This window comes from Hemitrygon akajei, chromosome 4 (assembly GCF_048418815.1).
Source record: "Hemitrygon akajei chromosome 4, sHemAka1.3, whole genome shotgun sequence".
Taxonomy (NCBI): Eukaryota; Metazoa; Chordata; class Chondrichthyes; order Myliobatiformes; family Dasyatidae; genus Hemitrygon; species Hemitrygon akajei.
This window is the reverse complement of record NC_133127.1, coordinates 190,578,319-190,599,263: the sequence shown is the minus strand read 5'-3', so window position 1 is coordinate 190,599,263 and position 20,945 is coordinate 190,578,319. Positions and strand designations below refer to the sequence as shown.

Genomic DNA, 20,945 nt, shown 5'->3' with positions numbered 1-20,945 from the left:
GTCAATTAATTGTTATTTTTTCTCTTTTTGAGCACCATTACGCAGCACATTCATCATCAAGAAAGTAGTATCCATCATCATGGACCCTCACCATCCTGGCCACCCCTCCTTTTCACCACATGATCAGGAAGCAGGTAGAGAAGGCTGAGGTCCCACACCACCAGGTTCAGAAAGTTAATACCCTTCAACCATCGGGTTCCTTCTTCACTCACCCCAACACTGAACAGATTCCACAACCTGTAGACTCACTTTCAAGGACTCTACAACTCATGTTCTCAGTATTTTTTTGCATTTCCTCAATTGTCTTTGCCCATTGGTTGGTTGTCAGTCTTTGTTTATGTACAGTTTTTCATAAATTGTATTTTTTAAATTTTCCTGTAAATGCCTGCAAAAAATGAATCTCAGGTAACATATATGTACTTCGATAATACATTTACCTTGACTTTGACTTCTGTTTCTACAGTGACCATGTTACACCTGACTTTCAGTGCCTGTGGATTTATGGCCATTTACCATCTGGGTGCAGCAGTTGCCCTACACAGACACGGACACAAACTCCTTGCCAAGATGCAGAACTACGCTGGAGCTTCTGGTGGAGCCATGGTCGCTGCCGTTCTGCTTACGCAGCCCGAAACGTTGGAGGTGAGTGTGGACGGTGGAATTCGCATCGTACCTCGCCTTGCCAGGTGAAAGGCTGGAGGATCTCAGCATTTATGGGGGGGGGGGGTATGGACTGACAACTGTTCAAGTTGAGATCCTTTGTCTGGATTTTCTACAATCACCCCACTTCATTTCACTTCACGCTTCACAATTTGGAGGAACAACACACCTTATTCCCCCGGGTCATCCACTGCACACACAAGCTTCCCCCACTTACCCCCCATCGATCTCTTTTTGACACCATCTACTATTCACCATTCACCTTCCCCAAAAGTTCAAATTCCAAAGGAGATTTATTATCAAAATACATGTATGAGGGGTGACTGATAAGTTCGTGGCCCAAGGTAGAAGGAGTCAATTTTGGAAAACCAAGCACATTTATTTTTCAACATAGTCCCCTCCTACCTGTACAAACTTAGTCCAGCGGTCATGGAGCATACGGATCTTGGACCTCCAGAAAGTGTCCACAGCAGGGGTGATTGATACATTTGTGGCCTAAAGCAGAAGGAGCTGAGTTATACAGATCTCGTTACATGTACATGCAGTTCAACTCTTTGAGTGATTATGCAGAAAGTTTAAAGTTAATAACATCTCCTTCTACTTTAGGCCACAAACATATCAATCATCCCTGAGGAGTTGTTAACTGATGAGTTATGCTCCATGACTTCTGGACTAAGTGTGTAAATGTAGAAGGGGACTATGTTGAAAAATAAATGTGCTAGGTTTTCTAAAATTGACTCTGTCTACCTTAGGCCACGAACTTATCAATCACCCCTCGTATGTTGCCATATACAGCCCTGAGACTCATTATCTGCCTCTACCACAAAACTTGGCAATGCATTCCATGCACTTACCACTACCTCTATAAAAAAACCTACCTCTGACACCCCCCCCACTATACTATCTTTAAATCATTTTTAAAGAATATCGTGTTGTATTCGCCATTGCTGCCCTGGGAAAAAGGTGTTGATAGTCCACTCGATCTATGCCTCTTGTCATCTTATACACCTCTACCAAGTAACCTCATCCACCTTCACCTTCATTCTAAAGAGAAATGTCTTAGCTTGTGCAACCTTGCCTCACAAGGCATTTCTTTAATCCAGACAGCATCCTTGTAAATCTCGTCTGTACCCTCTCGAAAGCTTCCACATCCTTCTTAGAATGAGGTGACTCAAATTAAACACAATACTCCAAGTGTCATTTCACCAGTTTTGTAGAGTTACAACGTTATCTTGAGGTTCTTGAACATAATCCCCTCCCGATTAATGAAGGGCAACACATGGTATGCCTTCTTAACCACCCTGACAACCTGTGTGGTAACTCTGAGGGATCTATAGAAGTAGATCCACAGTTACCCTGTTCGTCCACATTGCCATTAACGTATTCTGCTGTTACCAATCATTGCTGAGAGAGTCTGCTGCTGAGGAAGTTGAGTATCTCATTGCAGAGGGAGGCACAGAGAACCAGGCCTTGCAGTTTGAAGATATTTCATGGGATGATTGTGTTCAACACCAACCTGTATGTAGGTTGTCTAGTTGGTCTAGAGTGCAGCGAACAGCTAGAGAAATCTCATCTGTTGTGGGTGTATTCAAATTGAAGTGGATCATGTCAGTGCTCACTGAAGTGGATTATGTCAGCGCCTTCTGGTTATGAAATATCTCAATATTTACAACTCTTGTGTTGTTTGCAAATCGCTTTGTGTCTTTGTCACTCATTGCCTCAAGCCTTCATTTGTGGCACCCTGTGTCTGCACAATTTCATTGCCCTGCTGGGTCAGGGTTTTTATGTTGCCAGCCTTTCTAAGCCTTTGCATTACCTGCTTCTTCATAAAATACTCCTTGCAGCGCTGTAACGAAAGTATATTAAAATTGGTTCCTTGTACTCTTCTAATTCTGCAGCAAGAGGTATTTGCAAAGTAAGAAGGCACTATACACATGTTAGATGTTATAAGAAATGTATAACGAATAATGTTCAAAAAGAAAAGAAAATGTTTAATACAGTAGTAACAGAGACAAAAAGAGAGCAGTCACTAAGCTCAACCCACACAGTATACAGCCAGATGGATCTACAAGTGCCCAACAGCTTTTCCAGTCTCTCTCTCCCCGCTCTCCCCCACCCTCTCAACCCCGCTCTCTCACCCCTGCTCTATCCACACCACTCCGCTCTCCCCCGCTCTCTCCACACCACCTCTCCCTTTCTCCCTCTCCCCACCCCTCTCTTCCCCTGCCTCTCTCTCTTCCCCTTGTCTGTCTCTCACCCCTTCTCTCTCTCTTTCTCTCTTTGTCCCTCTCACCTTGTCTCTCTCTCCCTCACTCTGTCTCTCCCCTTGTCCCTCTTTCCTTCTCTCTCTCTGTCCCCTTGTCCTTCTCTCTCTCTCCCCCCTTGTACCCCTCCTTGTCTCTCTCCCCCCTCTCTCACTCTGTCTCTCCCCTTGTTCCTCTCTCCTTACTCTCTTTCTCTCCCCCTCCCACCTTCCCCCTCCTCCTCTCCCCCTCCTCCTCTCCCCCTCCTCCTCTCCCCCTCCTCCTCTCCCCCTCCTCCTCTCCCCCTCCTCCTCTCCCCCTCCTCCTCTCCCCCTCCTCCTCTCCCCCTCCTCCTCTCCCCCTCCTCCTCTCCCCCTCCTCCTCTCCCCCTCCTCCTCTCCCCCTCCTCCTCTCCCCCTCCTCCTCTCCCCCTCCTCCTCTCCCCCTCCTCCTCTCCCCCTCCTCCTCTCCCCCTCCCTCTCTCCCCCTCCCTCTCTCTGTATCTCTCCTCTTGTTCCGCTTTCCTTTCTCTCTTTCTCTCTCTTCTCCCCCCCACCTTCTCTCTCCCCCCCGTCTCCCCCCCGTCTCTCTCTCCCCTTGTCCCTCTCTCTTTCTGTCTCTCCCCTTGTCCCACTCTCCTTGTCTCTCGCTCTCTCTATCTCTATCTCTCTCTCTCTCCCCCCACGTTCCTCGCTCCTTTCTCTCTTTCTCTCCCTCCCCCTCGCCCCTCCCACCTTGTTTGTCTGTCTGTCTCTCTCACATCAAATTTAACTCCTTACAAGCTTGTCCCTTTGTCCAAGATTTTGATCAGCTGTACTTGTACCTACTGTTTCAAAGATGTTCTAATTGCTTCTTTGCCAGCTGCCTTGGAAAGTTTAGCTTGTGCAATGACCAAGGCAAAGTTTCTGCACCAGGGTTTCTGACAGCTTTCTCTTTTGCTGTAATTTTCTCTTGTCTGTGACGGTGAGCCAGTGTTTGACAAGTACACTTCCTGAAGTACACATACAATGTCCATCAATGTTCTCCTAACTAGCTTCATTCCTCACTCACCTGGCCTCACCTATCACCTGCCAGTTTGCACAACTTACCTTCATCCATCTTTTTATTCGGCCTTCCGTCCCCTTCCTTTCCAGTCCTGATGAATGGAATTGGCCTGAAACATCAACTGTTTATTTCTCTACATAGATGCCGCCAGACCTGCTGAGTTCTTTCAGCATTTTTTTTTACTCTGGATTTCCAGCATCTGCAGAATCTCTTGTGTTTAACCCTTCCTGAACTACTGCCCTGTTCAAAGAAAGATTTTGTTCCCCTGCACTTTCCCCAACTCCAGATTCAGCTTTGCAATTCAGCGTCTTCATCTGGTCTTAATTCTACTCTGGCAAGTCTGAGTAATTTTGGGGTTTGTTCACTGTTTTCTGCATTGGATATAATCAAGCAGAGGATAGTGCAGTTCCTCTGTTTCAGTGCTCAGGGCTGACCCTGAGCTTCCAGTTACCTGTGCGGAAATATGTTTTGAACTTTGTATTTTTTGTAACCATTTGATAAAACCACAAGATATAGGAGCAGAAATAGGCTATTCGGCCCATTGAGTTTGCTTTGCCATTCAATTATGGGCTGATCCAGTTCTTCCAGTCATCCCCACTCCATGCCTTCTCCCCAGACTCTTTGATGCCCTGGTTAATCAGGAACCTGTCTATCTCTGCCTTAAATGCATCCAATGACTTGGCCTCCACAGCCGCACGTGGCAACAAATTTTCCACAGATTTACCACCCTCTGACTAAAGTAATCTGACGACATCTCTCTTCTAAATGGATGTCCTTCAATTCTGAAGTCGTGCCCTCTTGTCCTAGACTCCCCTACGGTGGGAAATAACTTTGCCATATCTAATCTGTTCAGGCCTTTTAACATTTGGAATGTTTCTATGAGATCCCCCCCTCATTCTCCTGAACTCCAGGGAATACATCTGGCAGATGTTCCTCATACGGTAACCCTTTCATTGATGTGACAAAATGGAGTGGACAATCCAAAAGTGCTAAGGTAATATGTTGCAATATATGCACATGGCTAAAGTAACAAGAAGATAGTACAACAAATGTGTTTACTGAAAGAATACATGACTGCAAGCATGCAACGTACTGCAAATTGTACAAAAATGAGGAAGTAACAGAGACGAGTCAACTGCAAATTGGAAGCCTTCAACAAATGTTTTGGAAGGCATGAGATCACTGGAAATAGTAACCTCATCTTGTTCTGATGTATTTCTGTGTTTATTTTGAGATACAGCAGAGTTTGGTGTGCCTTTTGATCATGGTTGATTTATTTTCCCTTTCAACCCCATTCTCTTGCATTCTCCCTATAATCTTGGACACCCTGACTAATCAGGAACCTAGCGGTCTTCACTTTAAATGTACTCAATGACTTGACTTTCACAGCCACCTGTGGCAATGATTTATCATTGCACTGGTTTGCATTGCATTGCGGCACTGGTTTATCACCTTCTGCTGAAGAAATTCCTCCTCATTTCTGCTCTAAAGGTATGTCCTTCTATTCTGAGGTTGTGCCCTCTAGTCCTAGGCTCCCTCACTAGTCAAGAATTTCTAGTAGCTAAGCCAAGGTGCTGGATGTACTTTGTATCTGGCCCCAGTTTCATAACAGAATAGGGTCACAACTTTCATTGAAAGACAAATTAAGATAAATGGCTTTTTTATATAAAAAAATTCCTTGTCAATATTTTCAGTCATTCTTCATAATATTTAATACCAGAGAGCATGCATTTAAGGTGAGAGGGATAAGTTAAAGGACAGGTGCAGGGCAAGATTTTTTACACAGAGTGGTGGGTGCCTGGAATGCGGTGGTAGAGGCAGAGGTGTTTAGGAAGCTCTTCAGTAGGCATCTGAGTGGGCAAGAATGAAAGGATTCTTACATTGTGTAAGTAGAAGGGATTAGCTTAGTTGAGCATTTGATTATTAATTTAATTGGTTCAATACGCCCTTGTGGGCTGAAGGGCCTATTCCTATACTGTACTGGTTTATGTTCATAGAATTATGTCGCAGAAGCATGCCCATCACGTCTATACTTGCCTTCAATTAAAGTCTGATGATTGGAGATATTTCAAAGCAGTCAAAAACATTTAAATTATTAAAGAAAGTTGTGCAGTAATAAAATTAAAATACAGTACATGTACATCACATTAGTACAGATCGGTTATTGATGGTGTAAGTTCCGCTATTTCCATTGGGAAATGGCGGAAAATGCCTTAGATGACAGGAGGTTAAGAGTGGGATCAGGTGTGGGGATTAACGGTTGTCATAGACTCATAGAGCATTACAGTAGAGAAACAGGCCCTTTGGCTTATCTAGCCCGTGCCGAACTATTATTCTGCCTAGTCCCATCGACTTGCACTTGGACCATAGCGCTGCATCCTCCCCCATCCATGTAGTTAACCAAACTTTTAAATATTGCAGTTGAACCCACATCCACCACTTCTAGTCACAGCTTGTTGCGCACATGTGCGCGCGCGTACACACACACACACACACACACACACACACACACACACACACACACACACACACACACACACACACACACACACACACACACACACACACACACACACACACACACACACACAGTTAACCCCCAGGTTCCCTTACATATTTCACCTTTCATCCTTAACCAATGACCTCTAGTTCTAGTCTCAACCAACCTCTCGAAACAGCCTGTTGCATTTACCCTACCTATACTTCTTGTATATTCCATTCTACCCTAGTTCCACTGTCTGTAACTTTGTTACTGCTCACAGACTAACTCCTCCTTGTGGATGGGCCATGGAAGCAACATTGAAGTCCTATACTGGCAGAGGACAAGGGTGAATTATTAAGGGACCAGGATATGGGTTGACTACAGGAAAGTGGTATTAGGGTGAAGGAATAGTCCTGATCTTACTAAATACAGAATATGCATGAGGGGCCAAATACCTCTTATTTATTAATACCATAGGGCTTAGTCAGGGAGTGAGCATGAGTTGTGATCAGGGCTTGGATCCCTTCTCTTATCCCGTATAAACATGAGATTAATGAATGGAGTGAATGTAAGACCTAGAAGTGGAATTATTTCATTTAGCTCATTGAGTCTGTTCCACCATTCAATCATGGCTTGATTTATTTTCCCTCTCAATCCAATTCTCCTGCCATCTCCCCATAACCTTTGATGTTCTTACAAACCCAGAGCCTATGAACCTCAACTTTAACTATGGACGGCACGGAGGTGTTAGAGTAATGCTACTACAGTGCCAGCAACCCAGGTTCAATTCCAGGAGTTCATGTGTTCTCCCTGCGTGAGTTTCTTCCCACATTCCAAAGATGTACGTATGGTTTAGTATGTTAAATTGGTCACATGGGTGTAATTGGGTGGTGCGGGCTTGTTTGGCTGGAAGGGCCTTTTAGCGTGCTGTATCTCTAAATAAAATAAATATACCCAATGACTTGGCCCCTACAGCCGAATGTGACAAAGAATTCCACTGATTCACCACACTCTGGCTAAAGACGTTCCTCCTCATCTCTGTACTAAGTGTGTCTAAGCCCTGTTAGCTATTACTCTGATTTCCGACACTGACATGTCATGTGCATCATCTCCAAGTATTGTATTCATGTCTTTTAGAATCAGGTTGATTATTACTGACACATGACATGAATTTTATTGTTTTGTGGCAGCAGCGTTCCTTTATTCAAGTTATTTTCGAGTGTTTGATGCCTTGCCAAACCTACACTCAGTGGTCACTTTATAAGGTACACCGGTACACCTGCTTGTTAATGCAAACAACTAATCAGCCAAGTCAATGGACAGAAGTATTCAGACATGGTCAAGTTGTTCTTCAGACCAAACCTCAGAATGGGGAAGAAATGTAATCCAAGTGACTTTGACTGTGGAATGATTGTTGGTGTCTGATGCGTGGTTGAGTAAATCAGAAATTGCTGATCTCCTGGGATTTTCATGCACAACAGTTTACAGAGGATGGCGTGAAAAACAAAAATAAACATCCAGTGAGTGGCAGTTCTGTGGGCGAAAATACCTTGTTAATGAAAGAGGTCAGAGGAGAATGGCCAGACTGACTCAGACTGATAGTAGGCTGACAGTAACTCACATAACCACACGTTACAACAGTGATGTGCGAAAGATCATCTCTGAATGCAAACCTTGAAGTGAATAGACTACAGCAGCAGAAGACCACACCAGGTTGCATACCTGTACCTAATAAAGTGTCCACTGAGTACAATGGCATGTTAAAAGATTCTTGGTGACGAGCAGGCCACTGTTCCACACTCTGTGTAATTTTATTTAATTTTTTTTTCAGAGATGTAGTACAGAACAGGTCCTTCCAGCCCAATGAGCTGCACTGCCCTGCATCTCATCTATTTAACCCTAGCCTAATCACACGACAATTTTCAATCACCAATTATCCTACAAACCGGTATGTCCATAGAATGTGAGAGGAAACTGGAACACCCGGAGGAAACCTATTTGTTCACAGGGAGGAACGTACAAAGCCCTTACATACAACGTTGGAACTGAACTCCAAACTCCGATGCCCTGAGCCGTAGAAGCATGGCTCTAACTGCTACACTACTGTGGTGCCTCTTCTTTCCGCTTATGCTGGTGGTTACTTATGCTGGTATTTGGTATGAAAGGCACTTCGCTGGCATATTTCCAGTATGTTATTCCTGGCATGACACTGATTCTTGGCTCAGGCTTTGCTAGAACTGGGATTGCAACACCACTTGTGTAGAACAGCTTATCCAAATTGGAGCTAAGGATGTGAGAGAGAGACTTTAATATGTTCAGATTCGTAAAAGGTGCAAAGGAACTAATTTGGAGCTGACACAGGTGCGTTTCAGAGTAAGACACACAAAATGCTGGAGGAACTCAGCAGGTCAGCCAACATCTATAGAAATGAATAAACAGTCGATATTTTGGGCCAAAATCCTTCATCAGGAGTGGAAAGGAAAGGGGCAGAAGCCAGAAATGAAAGGTAGGGGAAGCAGAGGAGTACAAGCTAGAGCAGAGGTGGGCAAACTTTTTGACTTGTGGGCCACAAAGGGTTCTAAAATTTGACAGGGGGGCCGGACCAGGAGCAGATGGACGGAGTGTTTTGGTAATACACCTCATAAGAGAAAATAAAATATCATGGGATATGTAGAAAACATGTGCTTTAATTTCAATTGAAAATGAACAAATGCATTACAACAAAATATTTGTCTTTGAAGTCCCATGGTATTTAGCTATTTATTGAAATGACTTTTAAAACACTGAAAATTAAATGAATAAAATACAGCTTTTTTTTAATAGTAACAGTTATTATTTTAAAACACTGAAAATTGTTATCCTTCAAGATATTATCATCATCACTCTCCTCCTGACTGTCTTTATTTCAAAAACGGTAGGAGATGCAGGTCTACTTGTCCTGCTCCTTCTTATTCAATTGTCCCATGCCAAAACTCAACAACGACCAGCACAAGGACAGAACAGTGACAGCGCGCCAATATGCGGAGCACGTTATTTGATCTGGAGCGCATTTTTTATTTTGAGAACGTACGTGCACCTGCGCACTACTCATGTCCATCACTTAACAGAAATGACATGTAACATGTAAAGCTTATTGAAAAAAATATTTTCAAATGCATTTTTTTACATAACACAACGAAGAAACTTATTTTTAATTTCAGTGGGAACAGTGTTGTTGGTCTCCCTTTTTAGCCAGCGCATCAAAGTCTGGATTTAGTTTTGTTGTGGCGATTCTCAGGATGGATCTGAGGTGTTGGTCAGTTAACTTGGATCTGTGGCTGGCTTTGTTGATGTTCATGATGCTGGACGTCTGTTCACACAAATAGGTCGAGCCGAACAACGCCAGCATCTTCTGTGCCGTCCTCCGGAGGTTTGGAAACACCTCTTTACCAAGTGAAGCATAAAAGTCATTCAGTTTAAGAGAGTTGAACTTCTCTTTTAAGACGGGGTCAGACTGAAGGTCGATCAGATCCAGCTGTAGCTCCTCTGGTGCTGTTTCAAGATCTTGTGACGGGGACAGGCCACCAACTGAAGTGACTTGTCAATTTTTTCAAAATCAGAAAAGCGACGGCAGAATTCTCTGTGCAGCGCATCCAGTGACTCGCTGTATTTTTTCACATTTGCGCTGGCCTCTTCCAGCGTGGCTAGTGTGGGAAAATGAGTGAATAACTTATTCAAAATTTGCCCGGAGAAAAAAGCCAGCTTGGATTTAAAGGCTTTCACATTTGTGTACATGTCATGCCAGAATTGCGGGGAAAAAACGTTAACAAGGTTTATTAATATAATTTCATCAAGTTCTGCGGGCCGGATTAAAAAGCTTAATGGGCCGCATATGGGCCGTAGTTTGCCCATGCCTGAGCTAGAGGGTGATAGGTGAAGGCAGGTGAAGGGGAAGTTAGGTAGGTGGAGAAGGTGGGATGAAGCGAGAAGCTGGAGGTGATTGGAAAAGGTCAAGGGCTGAAGGAGAAGGAATCTGATAGGTTAGGAGAGTGGGCCATGGGAGAAAGGGAAGGAGTGTGGCACCAGAGAGAGGTGATTGGCAGGTGAGGAGAAAAGAAGATGTAACAGGGGACCAGAATGGGGAATGGAAGAAGGGGTAGAGGAAGGAGAAATTGCTGGAAACTAGAGAAATTGATGTTTGTGCCATAAGGTTGGAAGCAACTCAGACAGAATATGAAGTGTTGCTCCTCCAACCCAGGACTGAAAGGGTTAACATATGAGGAGCACTTGATGGCTCTGGGCCTGTACTTCCTGGAGTTTAGAAGAATGAGGGGGAATCCTATTGAAACCTTTCAAATATTGAAAGGTCTTGATAGAGTGATGGGGAAAGAACGCTTCCTATAATCTAGGACCAGAGGGCACAGCTTCAGGATAGAGGGACGTCCATTTAGAACAGTGATAAGGAGATATTTCATTAGCTGGAGAGTGGTGAATCTGTAGAATTCTTTGTTATGGATAGCTGTAGAGGCCAAGTCATTGCATATATTCAAGGCAGAGGTTCTTGATTAATTAGGGCATCAAAGGTTACGGGGAGAAGGCAGGAGAATAGGGTGGAGAGAGATAATAAAGAAGCCATGAAGGAATAGTGGAGCAGACTCAATGGGCCAAATGGCCTAACTCTGCTCTAAGGTCTTGTAGTCAAACTGTTATGCATCCTTTCTATGGTGAATCGATGGGGACATGTCAAATTTCCTTTGCCCCCTGAGGAAGCAGAGGCGTTGGTGAGCTCTCCTGGCTGTGACATCAACGTGGTTGGATCTCTGTCAAATGGATCTAGCTTAGTCGAGCGCCTTGGTCAGCATGCAGAGAATTTAGAACTGAAGAGCTTATTTCCGTGCTGTATGACTCTTCGAAATTGTATTCAGTCTGGTTGAGATCCATGTGGCATCTTTTGATCAGTGTTATCCTACAATGATTGGTGATCAGGAGCTTCAGCATCTTTCTGTTCTGAAAGGCTTATCCAATCCCTTTTATGACTAGAATGAAGTTGTGTTTACTGTTTTTTCTTTTCCCACTCTCAGCAATGTAAAGAATTTACCTACGAGTTTGCCGCTGATGTCAGGAGACAGATGTTTGGAGCAATAACCCCTGGCTATGACTTTATGAAGTTTCTTAGGTAAGGAACAGAAGAGGACCATTCAATTTGTTGGGCTGAATGGCCTATCCCTTTGCCTTGTGTGATGCACCCAAGATGCTGAGTGGCATGGTAGTGGAGTGGTTAGCACAATATTTTACAGCATCAGCGATCACTGAACGGGGTTCAATTCCTGCCGCTGTCTGTAAGAAGTTTGTACATTCTCATTCTGACCATGTGGGTTTCCTCTTAAGAGCTCCGGTTTCCTCCAACATCCTAAAGACATGAGTTGGGGATAGTAAGCTGTGGACATGCTACACCGGTGCCTGAAGCATGTTGTCAGTTACAGGCTGTTCCCATCCTTCGACTGTGTTAGTGATTGATGCAAATGCCACCTTTCACTACATGTTTCGATGAAAGTGACAAATGGAGCTAATCTTTATCATCTTATGCACCTCTGTCAAATCACCTCTCATCCTCTTTCACTCCAAAGAGAGAAGCCCTAGCTTGCTCAACCTATCGTCATGACACCTTTAATCTATAATCATCATTATGTGCCGCATTGTCTGATGTGGGCGATCATGGTCTTTTCATTACTGTGATTGTTCTCGGCAAATTTTTCTGCAGAAGTGGTTTGCCATTGCCTTCTTCTGGGCAGTGCGTTTACAAGATGGGTGACAATTGTCATTGTCAATACTCTTCAGAGATTGGTCTGGCATTAGTGGTCGGATAACCGGGACTTGTGATATGCACCAGCTGCTCCCATGGCTTCGTGTGTTGCTGATCAGGGGGGCTAAGCAGGTTCTACACCTTGCCTAAGGGTAACCAGCAGGCTAGCGGAGGGAAGGAGCATCTTATACCTCCTTTGGTAGAGACACATCTCCACCCTGCAACCCAAAATCTATAATACCAGTAATAATTGGTTAGCTTGAAGTGAAAATAGTGAAGGCAGATACAAATTTAATTTGCCTTGAATACAAATGGTGTGAGAGTGATGTGGGTTGTTTATTTCATTGTTATAAAAGTCCAGTTATAGTGACTGTACAGAATGAAGATGATTGGATAATACCCCTGTAAATAGAGTTTTGTAACTGTGGTGACGTAAACCACTGGATTGAATTAACCTCCACTGTTTTCAAACAAAAATGTCCTGTTGTTATTGCTTCCCCTCCCCACTAAAAAAAAGCTGCTTTGCAAGTAGACTGCTTTTCCTGTCGCTGTCCGTAAGGAGTCTGTATGTTCTCCCTGTGACCGGTGGGTTTGCTCTGGTTTCATCCCACAGTCCGAAGATGTATGGGTTAGTTGGTTAATTGGCCGCATGGGTGTAATTGGGCGGCACGTGCTCATTGGGCTGGAAGGGCCTCGTGCTATGTTGTATCTCTAAATACAATGCAAATATAAATCGGCATTGTTTATTGTATGATGGACTGCCTCCCAAGAGCCATGCGCCCTGCCCAACTGAGACCTGTTGGCTGATGAATTTTTTGTGAATGAACATTGTTCATAAGATGGTAGAGTTCAGTTAGGCCAGGATCAGACAGATTCTGTAATATGCTATTTTTTCCTTTCAAGGGAGGGCATGAACTCGATACTTACAGCTGACGCACACACGAAAGCTCACAGCCGGCTCCATGTCTCCGTCACAAACGCCAAGACTCTAAAAAACTGTATGATCTCCTCGTTTCCTACCAGGGAGGATCTCTTGACGGTAACTCAGTGCATGATCAGATATTTGATCAATGAAAAGAAAATGGATATTTATGTTTAGGTTGGGCTGTTGAAAATCTCAAGTCTTGATGCTACATAGGCTCTAGAAAGAGAATATAAAACTTGGTGGCACGGTAGCATAGTGGTAAGTGTAACGCTTTACAAAGCCAACTGTAAGATCGGGGTTTAATTCCCACTATTCTCTGTAAGGAGTTTGTACATTCTCCCTGTGACCTCCATAGGCTCCGGTTTCCTCCAACATATCAAACATGGTGATACTTCCAGGCTGCCCCCTAAAACATCCTCATTGATGTGAACAATGCATTTCACTGTATATTTCAAATTATATGTGACAAATCAAGCTAATGTTATCTTAATCTCAAAACAGAGAGCACAGAAGTATACAGCGTGTTGGTCTGTCATTAGGTTACTATCAATTGGGGTCGAACTTAAGCACAGAGGGTAGAAATCATTTGTGGGAATTATTTATGGCCCACCAGATAGTTTTGTAATATTGGGTATGGTGTAAGTCCAACATATTGGGGGGAGGGTAGTGGGGTAGTGCAGTTATCATGGGGACTCCATTTATATGTAGATGGAACATCAAAGTAGTCGCTATTCAGGATTGAATATTTTTATGTCATTTCCGGTACACAAGTGTAAAGGAGAATGAAACAATTATTACTCCAGATCTGATGCAGCGTATAAAAATGCATTAAGATAAAGAAGACAGTAATATAAAGGTAGTAACTATAAATACATAATACAGCTTGATTACATTGATTTATATGTACCCACAGATGCAGTACATTAGTGTCTGTGCATAAGGTGACTGTGACAGGAAATGATAAAGTAGTGGTGGTGGGAGGTATGGAGGGGTGGGCTAGTAGGTGGAGGTGTTGATCAACCTTGCTGCTTGAGGAAAGTAACTGTTTTTGTGTCTGGTGGTCCTGGTGTCGATGCTACGCAGCGTCCTCCCTGATGTAAGAGGGACAAACAGACCATGAGCAAGGGGGGTGGGATCTTTCATGATGTTGCTGGCCTTTTTCCAGCACCTTTCTGTATACATGTCCTCAAGTGGGCTGATGCCGCTAATGAGCTGGGCAGTTTCGGCCGCTTGTTGTAAAGCTTTCCTGTCTGCTGCAGTGCAGTTTCTGTAATGTACTAATGCAGCATGTTAGGATACTCTCTGCTGTGCATCTATAGAAGGTAATGAGTATTGATATGCATCGTCCAGCTGTCTTTAGCCTCCTTAGAAAGTAGAAGTGTTGGTGAGCTTTTTTGATTGTGTAGAATGTGTTCTGGGACAGTGAGGGGTTGTGTGTGATGTGCATTCTCAGGAATTTGAAACTGCTTGCAGTTTCCACTGTTGTGCCGCCAATGAAAAGTGGCATGTAAGTGGTGCGAGTTCTCCTGAAGTCAATAACCATCTCCTGTGTCTTATTGACATTAAGGAAGAGGTTATAAGATGGGAAGTGAATTAATGGATTGTACAAAAGATGCTTTACTAGATCAATATGTTGAGAATGCAACTAAGGCAAAAGCTATTTTCTATCTCAGTTTCTGTAATGAGAAAGGGTTAATTGATAATCCTGCTGTTAAGGATCTTTTAGAAAAGAGGGAACATAATATTTATGTTGAGTTTGAAAGCATAGTTCATTCTGAAACTAAGATCCTAAATCTAAACAATGAAAACTATGAAAGGAGAAAAGTTTAAGGGGAACATGAGTGGAAACTTCTTCACTCAGAGGATGGTGAGAGTATAGAATGAACTGCCAACCAAAGTAGTGTATGTGAGCTCAATACAATGTTTAAGAGGAGCTTGGATAGATGCATGGATGGTAATGGTGTGAAGGTCAATGAGACTAGGCAGTTTAAATGGTTCGGCATGGACTTATTGGGCCAAAGGGCCTGTTTCTGTGCTGTACTCTTCTATGACGGTATCATGGTGGCTTTGTAAGTTTGCAGATGATACAAAGGTTGGTGAAGTTGTGGATAGTGTAGAAGATTGTTGAGGGTTACGACGGGACCTTGACAGGAAGCCAAGCTAGGGTGAGAAGTGGCAGATGGAGTTCAACCCAGAAAAGTGAAGTATTTCACTTTGGAAGGTCTAACTTGAAGGCAAAGTACAGTATTAATGGAAGGATTCTTAGCAGTGTGAAGGAACAGAGGAATGTTGAGGTCCATAGATCGCGCAGAGCTGCTGCACAAGTTGATAGGGTTGAGTTCAGGTAACGTGAGGTAATGTTGCAATTCTATAAAACCCTAATTTGACCACACTTGGATTATTGTGTTGAGTTCTAGTTGCCTCAGTATAGGAAGGATTTAGAAGCTTTAGAGAGGGTGCAGAGGAGATTAGCCAGGATGATTCCCGGTTTAGAAAACATCTTATGATGATAGATCAAGCAAACTAGGGGTTTTCTCTTTGGAGAGAAGGAGGATGAGATGTGGCTTGATAGGGGCGTATTCAAGGTGATGAGGCATAGCTCGAGCAGACATTCAGAGACTTTTTCCCAGGGCGGAAGTCCTGATGCAAGGGGGCATAAATTAAAGATGTTGGGAGGAAAGTATGGGGGTATGACAGAGGCAGTTTTTTTAAATATAGAGATAGGTTAGTGCATGGAACGTTCTGCCATAGATGGTGGTCAAGGCAGTTACACTATGAAGATCTAAGGGACTCTTGGATAGGCACATGGATGAAAGAAAAATTTGGGAGAGTAAGGTTAGGTTGATATTGGAGTGGTTAAAGGGTCAGCACAATGTTATCATGGGCCAAAGGGCCTGTACTGTGCTCCAGTGTTCTATGTTCCATGAAACTGAAGGTACAAGGGGTTGGTTTTGATCACCTGGCTAAATGTACTCCCTGTCTGACATCATGCTGTTTGACGGCTAGCATCTTAAAAAAAATGCGTAAATGGCAGAAAAAACTCTGTTCCCTTGTGACACAAAAACCTAAGAGGAAAAGAAATCCATCTGTAACTGACAGCAGAAATCAAAAATGATATTGAGTATATAACACATAGTAGGTTCCAGTTAATTGAGATGAGTTGCTGTCATCTTCCAGTCAGCTTGAACCAGTCTGGCCATTGTTCTCTGACCTCTCTCATTAACAAGGTGTTTTCACCCACAGAACTGCCACTCACTGGATGTTTTTTTTTGTTTTTTTCTCTGTAAACTCTAGAGACTATTGTGTGTGAAAATCCCCGGAGATCTGCAGTTTCTGAGACACTCATACACCCCATCTGGCACCAACAAGCATTCCACGATCAAATTCACTTAGGTCACATTTCTTCCCCATTCTGATGTTTGGTCTGAACAGCAACTGAACCTCTTGACCATGTCTGTGTGCTTTTATGCTTTTGAGTTGCTGCACATGATTGGCTGATTAGATGTTTGCATTAATGACCAGGTGTACTAGTGTACCTAATAAAATGGCCACTGAGTGGATGCTCAGCAAGGCAACGCACACTTGGAAATAACTTGAATCAAGAATGACTTGCTGCAAAATGATAAATTTCATGTCATATGTCAGTAATAATAAACCTGGTTTTGAAAGACACGAATACAATATCTGGAGCTGATGCACATGACATGTCAGTGTCTCAAATCAGAGAATAGCTAACGGGGCTTAGACGCAGATCATGTTTCACACTTAGTACAGAGATGAGGAGGAATTTCTCCAGAGGGTGGTGAGTCTGTGGAGTTCGTTGCCGCATTTGGCCATGGAGGTCAAGTTATTGGGTATATCTGTTTTATTTATTTAGAGGTACAGCATCGTAACAGGCCCTTCCAACCCATCAAGCCTGTGCTGCCCAATTGCACCAATGTGACCAATTAACCTACTAAACCAAATGCCTTTGAAATGTGGGAGGAAACTGGAGCACCCGGAGAAAACCCGTGCAGTCACGGGGAGAACACACAAACTCCCTACAGATAGCAGCAGGAATTGGACCTGGGTTGCTGGTCAGGCAGCATCTATGGAGGGGAATAAACAGTCAACGTTTCAGGACTGGGAAGGAAAGGGGAAAAATCCAGAATATGAAAGCCTCTGGTACCCTTCCTCCTTTTCTTTCTTTCATGGTCCACTGTCTTCTCATAGCTGATTCCTCCTCCTGCCCTTTACTTCTTCCACCTATTACTCCACAGCTTCTTCCTTCAGCCCCTTCCCCCTGGCATGGCCTCACCTATCACCTGCCAGAATGTAGTACTTCCCCTCCACCTCATCTTTTATTCTGCCTTCTGCCCACTTCCTTTCCAGTAAAGATGAAGGGTCTTAGCCTGAATCTGAATGTGGGCCTCAGGAAGGGGAAGTCGAGGAAATGCATACCAGTCCTCATCGCGGGATCAGAACTGTAAAGAGTGAACAGCTCCAAGTTCCTGGGTGTCAGACTCTCTATCCTGGGTGGGCCAGCATGTTGATACAATTACAAAGAAAGTATGACAGAGGCTATATCTCATCAGGAGCTTGAGAAGATTTGGTATATCACCAGTGACACTTGCAAATTTCAACAGATGTTTCATGGAGAGGATTTTAACTGGTTGCATCACCATCTGATATGGAAGGACCACTGCAAAGGATTGGAAAAAGCTGCAGGAAGCTGAAAACACAGCCAGCTTCATCATGGGCACTAGCCTTCCCAGCAATAAGGACATCTTCAAAAGGTGATGCCTCAAAAAGGCGACACCCATTATTAAGGGCCCCCATCACCCAGGACATGTCCTCTTCTCTTTGCTACCATCAAGGAGGAGGTTCAGGAGCCTGAAAACATACACTCAACATTTTAGGAACTGCTTCTTCCCCTCCACCATCAGATTTCTCAACGGACCATGAATTCATGAACACTACTGCACTACTTCCACTTTCCTTTTGCAATACTTATTTAATTCTGTATTCATTATTGTAAATTATAAAGCCTAAAGGAGGCGGTATCCATCATTAAGGTCTCTCACCATTGCTGCTGCCTTACAGAGTGGTTTGAATATCTCAGAAACTGCTGATCTCCTGAGATTTTCAGGCACAGCAGTCTCTAGTTTACAGAGAATGGTGTGGAAAACAGTGTTGTGTGCAAAAATGCCTTGTTAGTGTAACCCTCAGGGTCATACGGGTGTGCAGAATATTTGGAAACCCTGGAAAATATTGTGGGCAGAGGCTTTAATGAGGAAAGCGAGAAATAATATACATGAGGGTCAAGATACTGATGTTCAGCGTAAAAGGAGATAATTTTTATCATAAAGCCAACTCTGATCATAACACTGCTTATTGCCTGCTATATCTCTTGCTTTATTGCTCACCAGTGTGATTTATTACCACTGACCTTCCCTTAACATTAACAGATTCTTATAAATGTCATATTTTGTTCTACAAACAGTTTTAATTTAGATCCACCTGGGATATTGCAGATTAGATCTTGTCTAAAGTAAGAAAAATTGCTTTTATCCCTCTCTTGAACTAACCAGGATTTGAAAAAATATAGTTACTCAGGGGTTTATCAATAATTTCTAGAATAATTTATAATTATTAAACTATGAAAAACCCAATGTTAACATAGAACATTTCAGGCCCTTCAATTCATGATGCTGATCTTTTAATCAACTCCAAGATCAATCCAACCCTCCCTCCTACGTATCCTTTCGTTTTTCTATCATCTATGTGCCTATCTAAGATTTTCTTTAATGTCCCTAATATGCCTCCCTCCACCACCATTCCTTGCAGGATGCTCTACCTACCACTCTGTATATATAACCACCCCCCCCCCCCCCATTTTTTCCTCCATTCACCTTAAAATTATGTGGGAGGAAACTGGAGCACCCAGAGGAAACCTGTGTGTTCTTGGGGAGAATGCACTAACTCGTTACCGGCACTGGCGGGAATTGAACTCGCATCATTTGTACTGTAAAGCGTTATAAGTCATAGAGAACTGTAGCACAAAAACATCTAATGTGCGTTGAACTGTTATTCCGCCCAGTCCCATCGACCTGCACCTGGACCATTGCCCTCCCTCCCTTCCCATCCATGTACCTATCTAATCTCTCTTAAATATTGCATTCACCACTTCTGTGGACAGCTTGTCTGTAGTCAGACCACCCTCTGAGTGAAGAAGTTCCCTTTCAGATCCCCTTAAACATTTCACTTTTCACCCTTAACCTATGACCTGTAGTTCTAGCCTCGCCCAATCTCTCCCCTCATTAACTTCAGCCCAGATTTTGCCCTGACATCCACAACATGGAAAATTTGTAGCAGGTAACTAACCCTCATATCTTTGTGATGTGGGAGGAATTCAGAGTCCCTGTAGGAAACCCATTTTGTCACGGAGAGAACCTGGATCTCTGGCACTGCAAGACAGCAGCTCCATGGCACTTCTGGCCCTTTTACTTTTAAAATTTTTTAATAAGTAATTTTCTTTTATGTAACACACTAAATGCTGGAGGAACTCAGCATGTTAGGCAGCATCTATGGAGAGGAATAAACAGTCGGCATTCCAGGCTGAGACCCTTCATCAGGACTGGGAAAGAAGGGGAAAGAAGCCAGAATAAGAAGATTGGGGAAAGGGAAGGATTACAAGCTGGCAGGTGACAAGTGAGACCAGTTGAGGGAGTAGGTGGGGAGAGGGAAATGAAGTAAGAAGCTGGGAGGTGAAGGCTGAAGAAAAATGAAGCTAATGAGAGCGAACAGTGAACCATGGGAGAATGTAGAGGAGAGAAACCAGAGGGAGGTGATGAGTTGGTGAGGAGAAGAGAAAGATAAGAGGGGAACCAGAATGGGAATTAGCAAAGGGAAGGACCAAGGAGAAATTAGTGGAAATTTGAAGTTGATGTTCATGCCATCAGGTTGGAAACTACCCAGCTGAAATATGAGCTGTTATTCCTCCAAACTGAGTGTGGCCTCATTGTGTCAATAGAGAAGGCCATAGACTGACGTAAAACCATATGATATAGGAGCAGAAGTAGGCCATTCAGCCCATCGAGTCTGCTCCCCCATTTCACTATGGCTGATCCATTTCCCTCTCAACCCCATTATCCTGCCTTATAAGACCATAAGACATGTTGGAATGGGAATGGGAATTCATTATTCATTGTTACAGCCACATAAGTTAACTTCTTTGTGGTCATTATTAACATATAGGAAATAGAAGCTTGTTCCGAACAAGATCCCAGAAATGTTTCAGGACAAACAGGGGGATTAAGCTTCTTAGAATGGTGCATTACCATATATTAATACCATTAGGCATTCAAAAATCTGAATCTTTGCAGATTTCCCTTTGACACTCACTATTTTTTACTAGGTTCTACTTGCCAGCAGCTTTGTGCCACTCTACGCTGGGTTCAAGACCGTGGAGTACGAAGGAGAAGTGAGTATGAAATTAATTTAAATAAAAAATGCTGGAAATAGCCAACAGGTCAGGTAGTGTCTGTGGGGAGAGAAACAAGAATTAATGTTGCACGTCAGTAACTTATTGGTAAATTGGTTTATTATTGATACATGTACTGAGTTACAGACAGTTCATTTCATAGTCATAGAACACTACAGAACAGAATCAACCCCTTCGGCCCACCTAGTCCATGCCGAACTATAAGTCTGCCTAGTCCCGTAAATCTGCAACTGTGCCATAGCCCTCCAATCCATGTTCTTGTCCAAACTTCTCAAGTGTTGCATCAAACCCACATCCATTTGCAGAGAAAAGCAATAATAGAATGC

General features: G+C 43.3%; 1 protein-coding gene across 8 annotated transcripts in view; it reads left to right on the top strand.

Annotated features, from left to right (window-relative positions):
* Positions 1 to 20,945, top strand: part of pnpla4 (patatin-like phospholipase domain containing 4) — a 49,172-nt gene that overhangs the window by 7,812 nt on the left and 20,415 nt on the right. For all 8 annotated transcript variants that reach the window (XM_073044249.1, XM_073044250.1, XM_073044245.1 and 5 more), the window contains 4 exons: positions 464 to 642; positions 11,490 to 11,584; positions 13,115 to 13,250; positions 20,533 to 20,598. In XM_073044249.1, coding sequence (XP_072900350.1) covers positions 469 to 642; positions 11,490 to 11,584; positions 13,115 to 13,250; positions 20,533 to 20,598 — 471 coding nt within the window. In that variant the 5' untranslated portion in view covers positions 464 to 468. The remainder of the gene's footprint in view (positions 1 to 463; positions 643 to 11,489; positions 11,585 to 13,114; positions 13,251 to 20,532; positions 20,599 to 20,945) is intronic.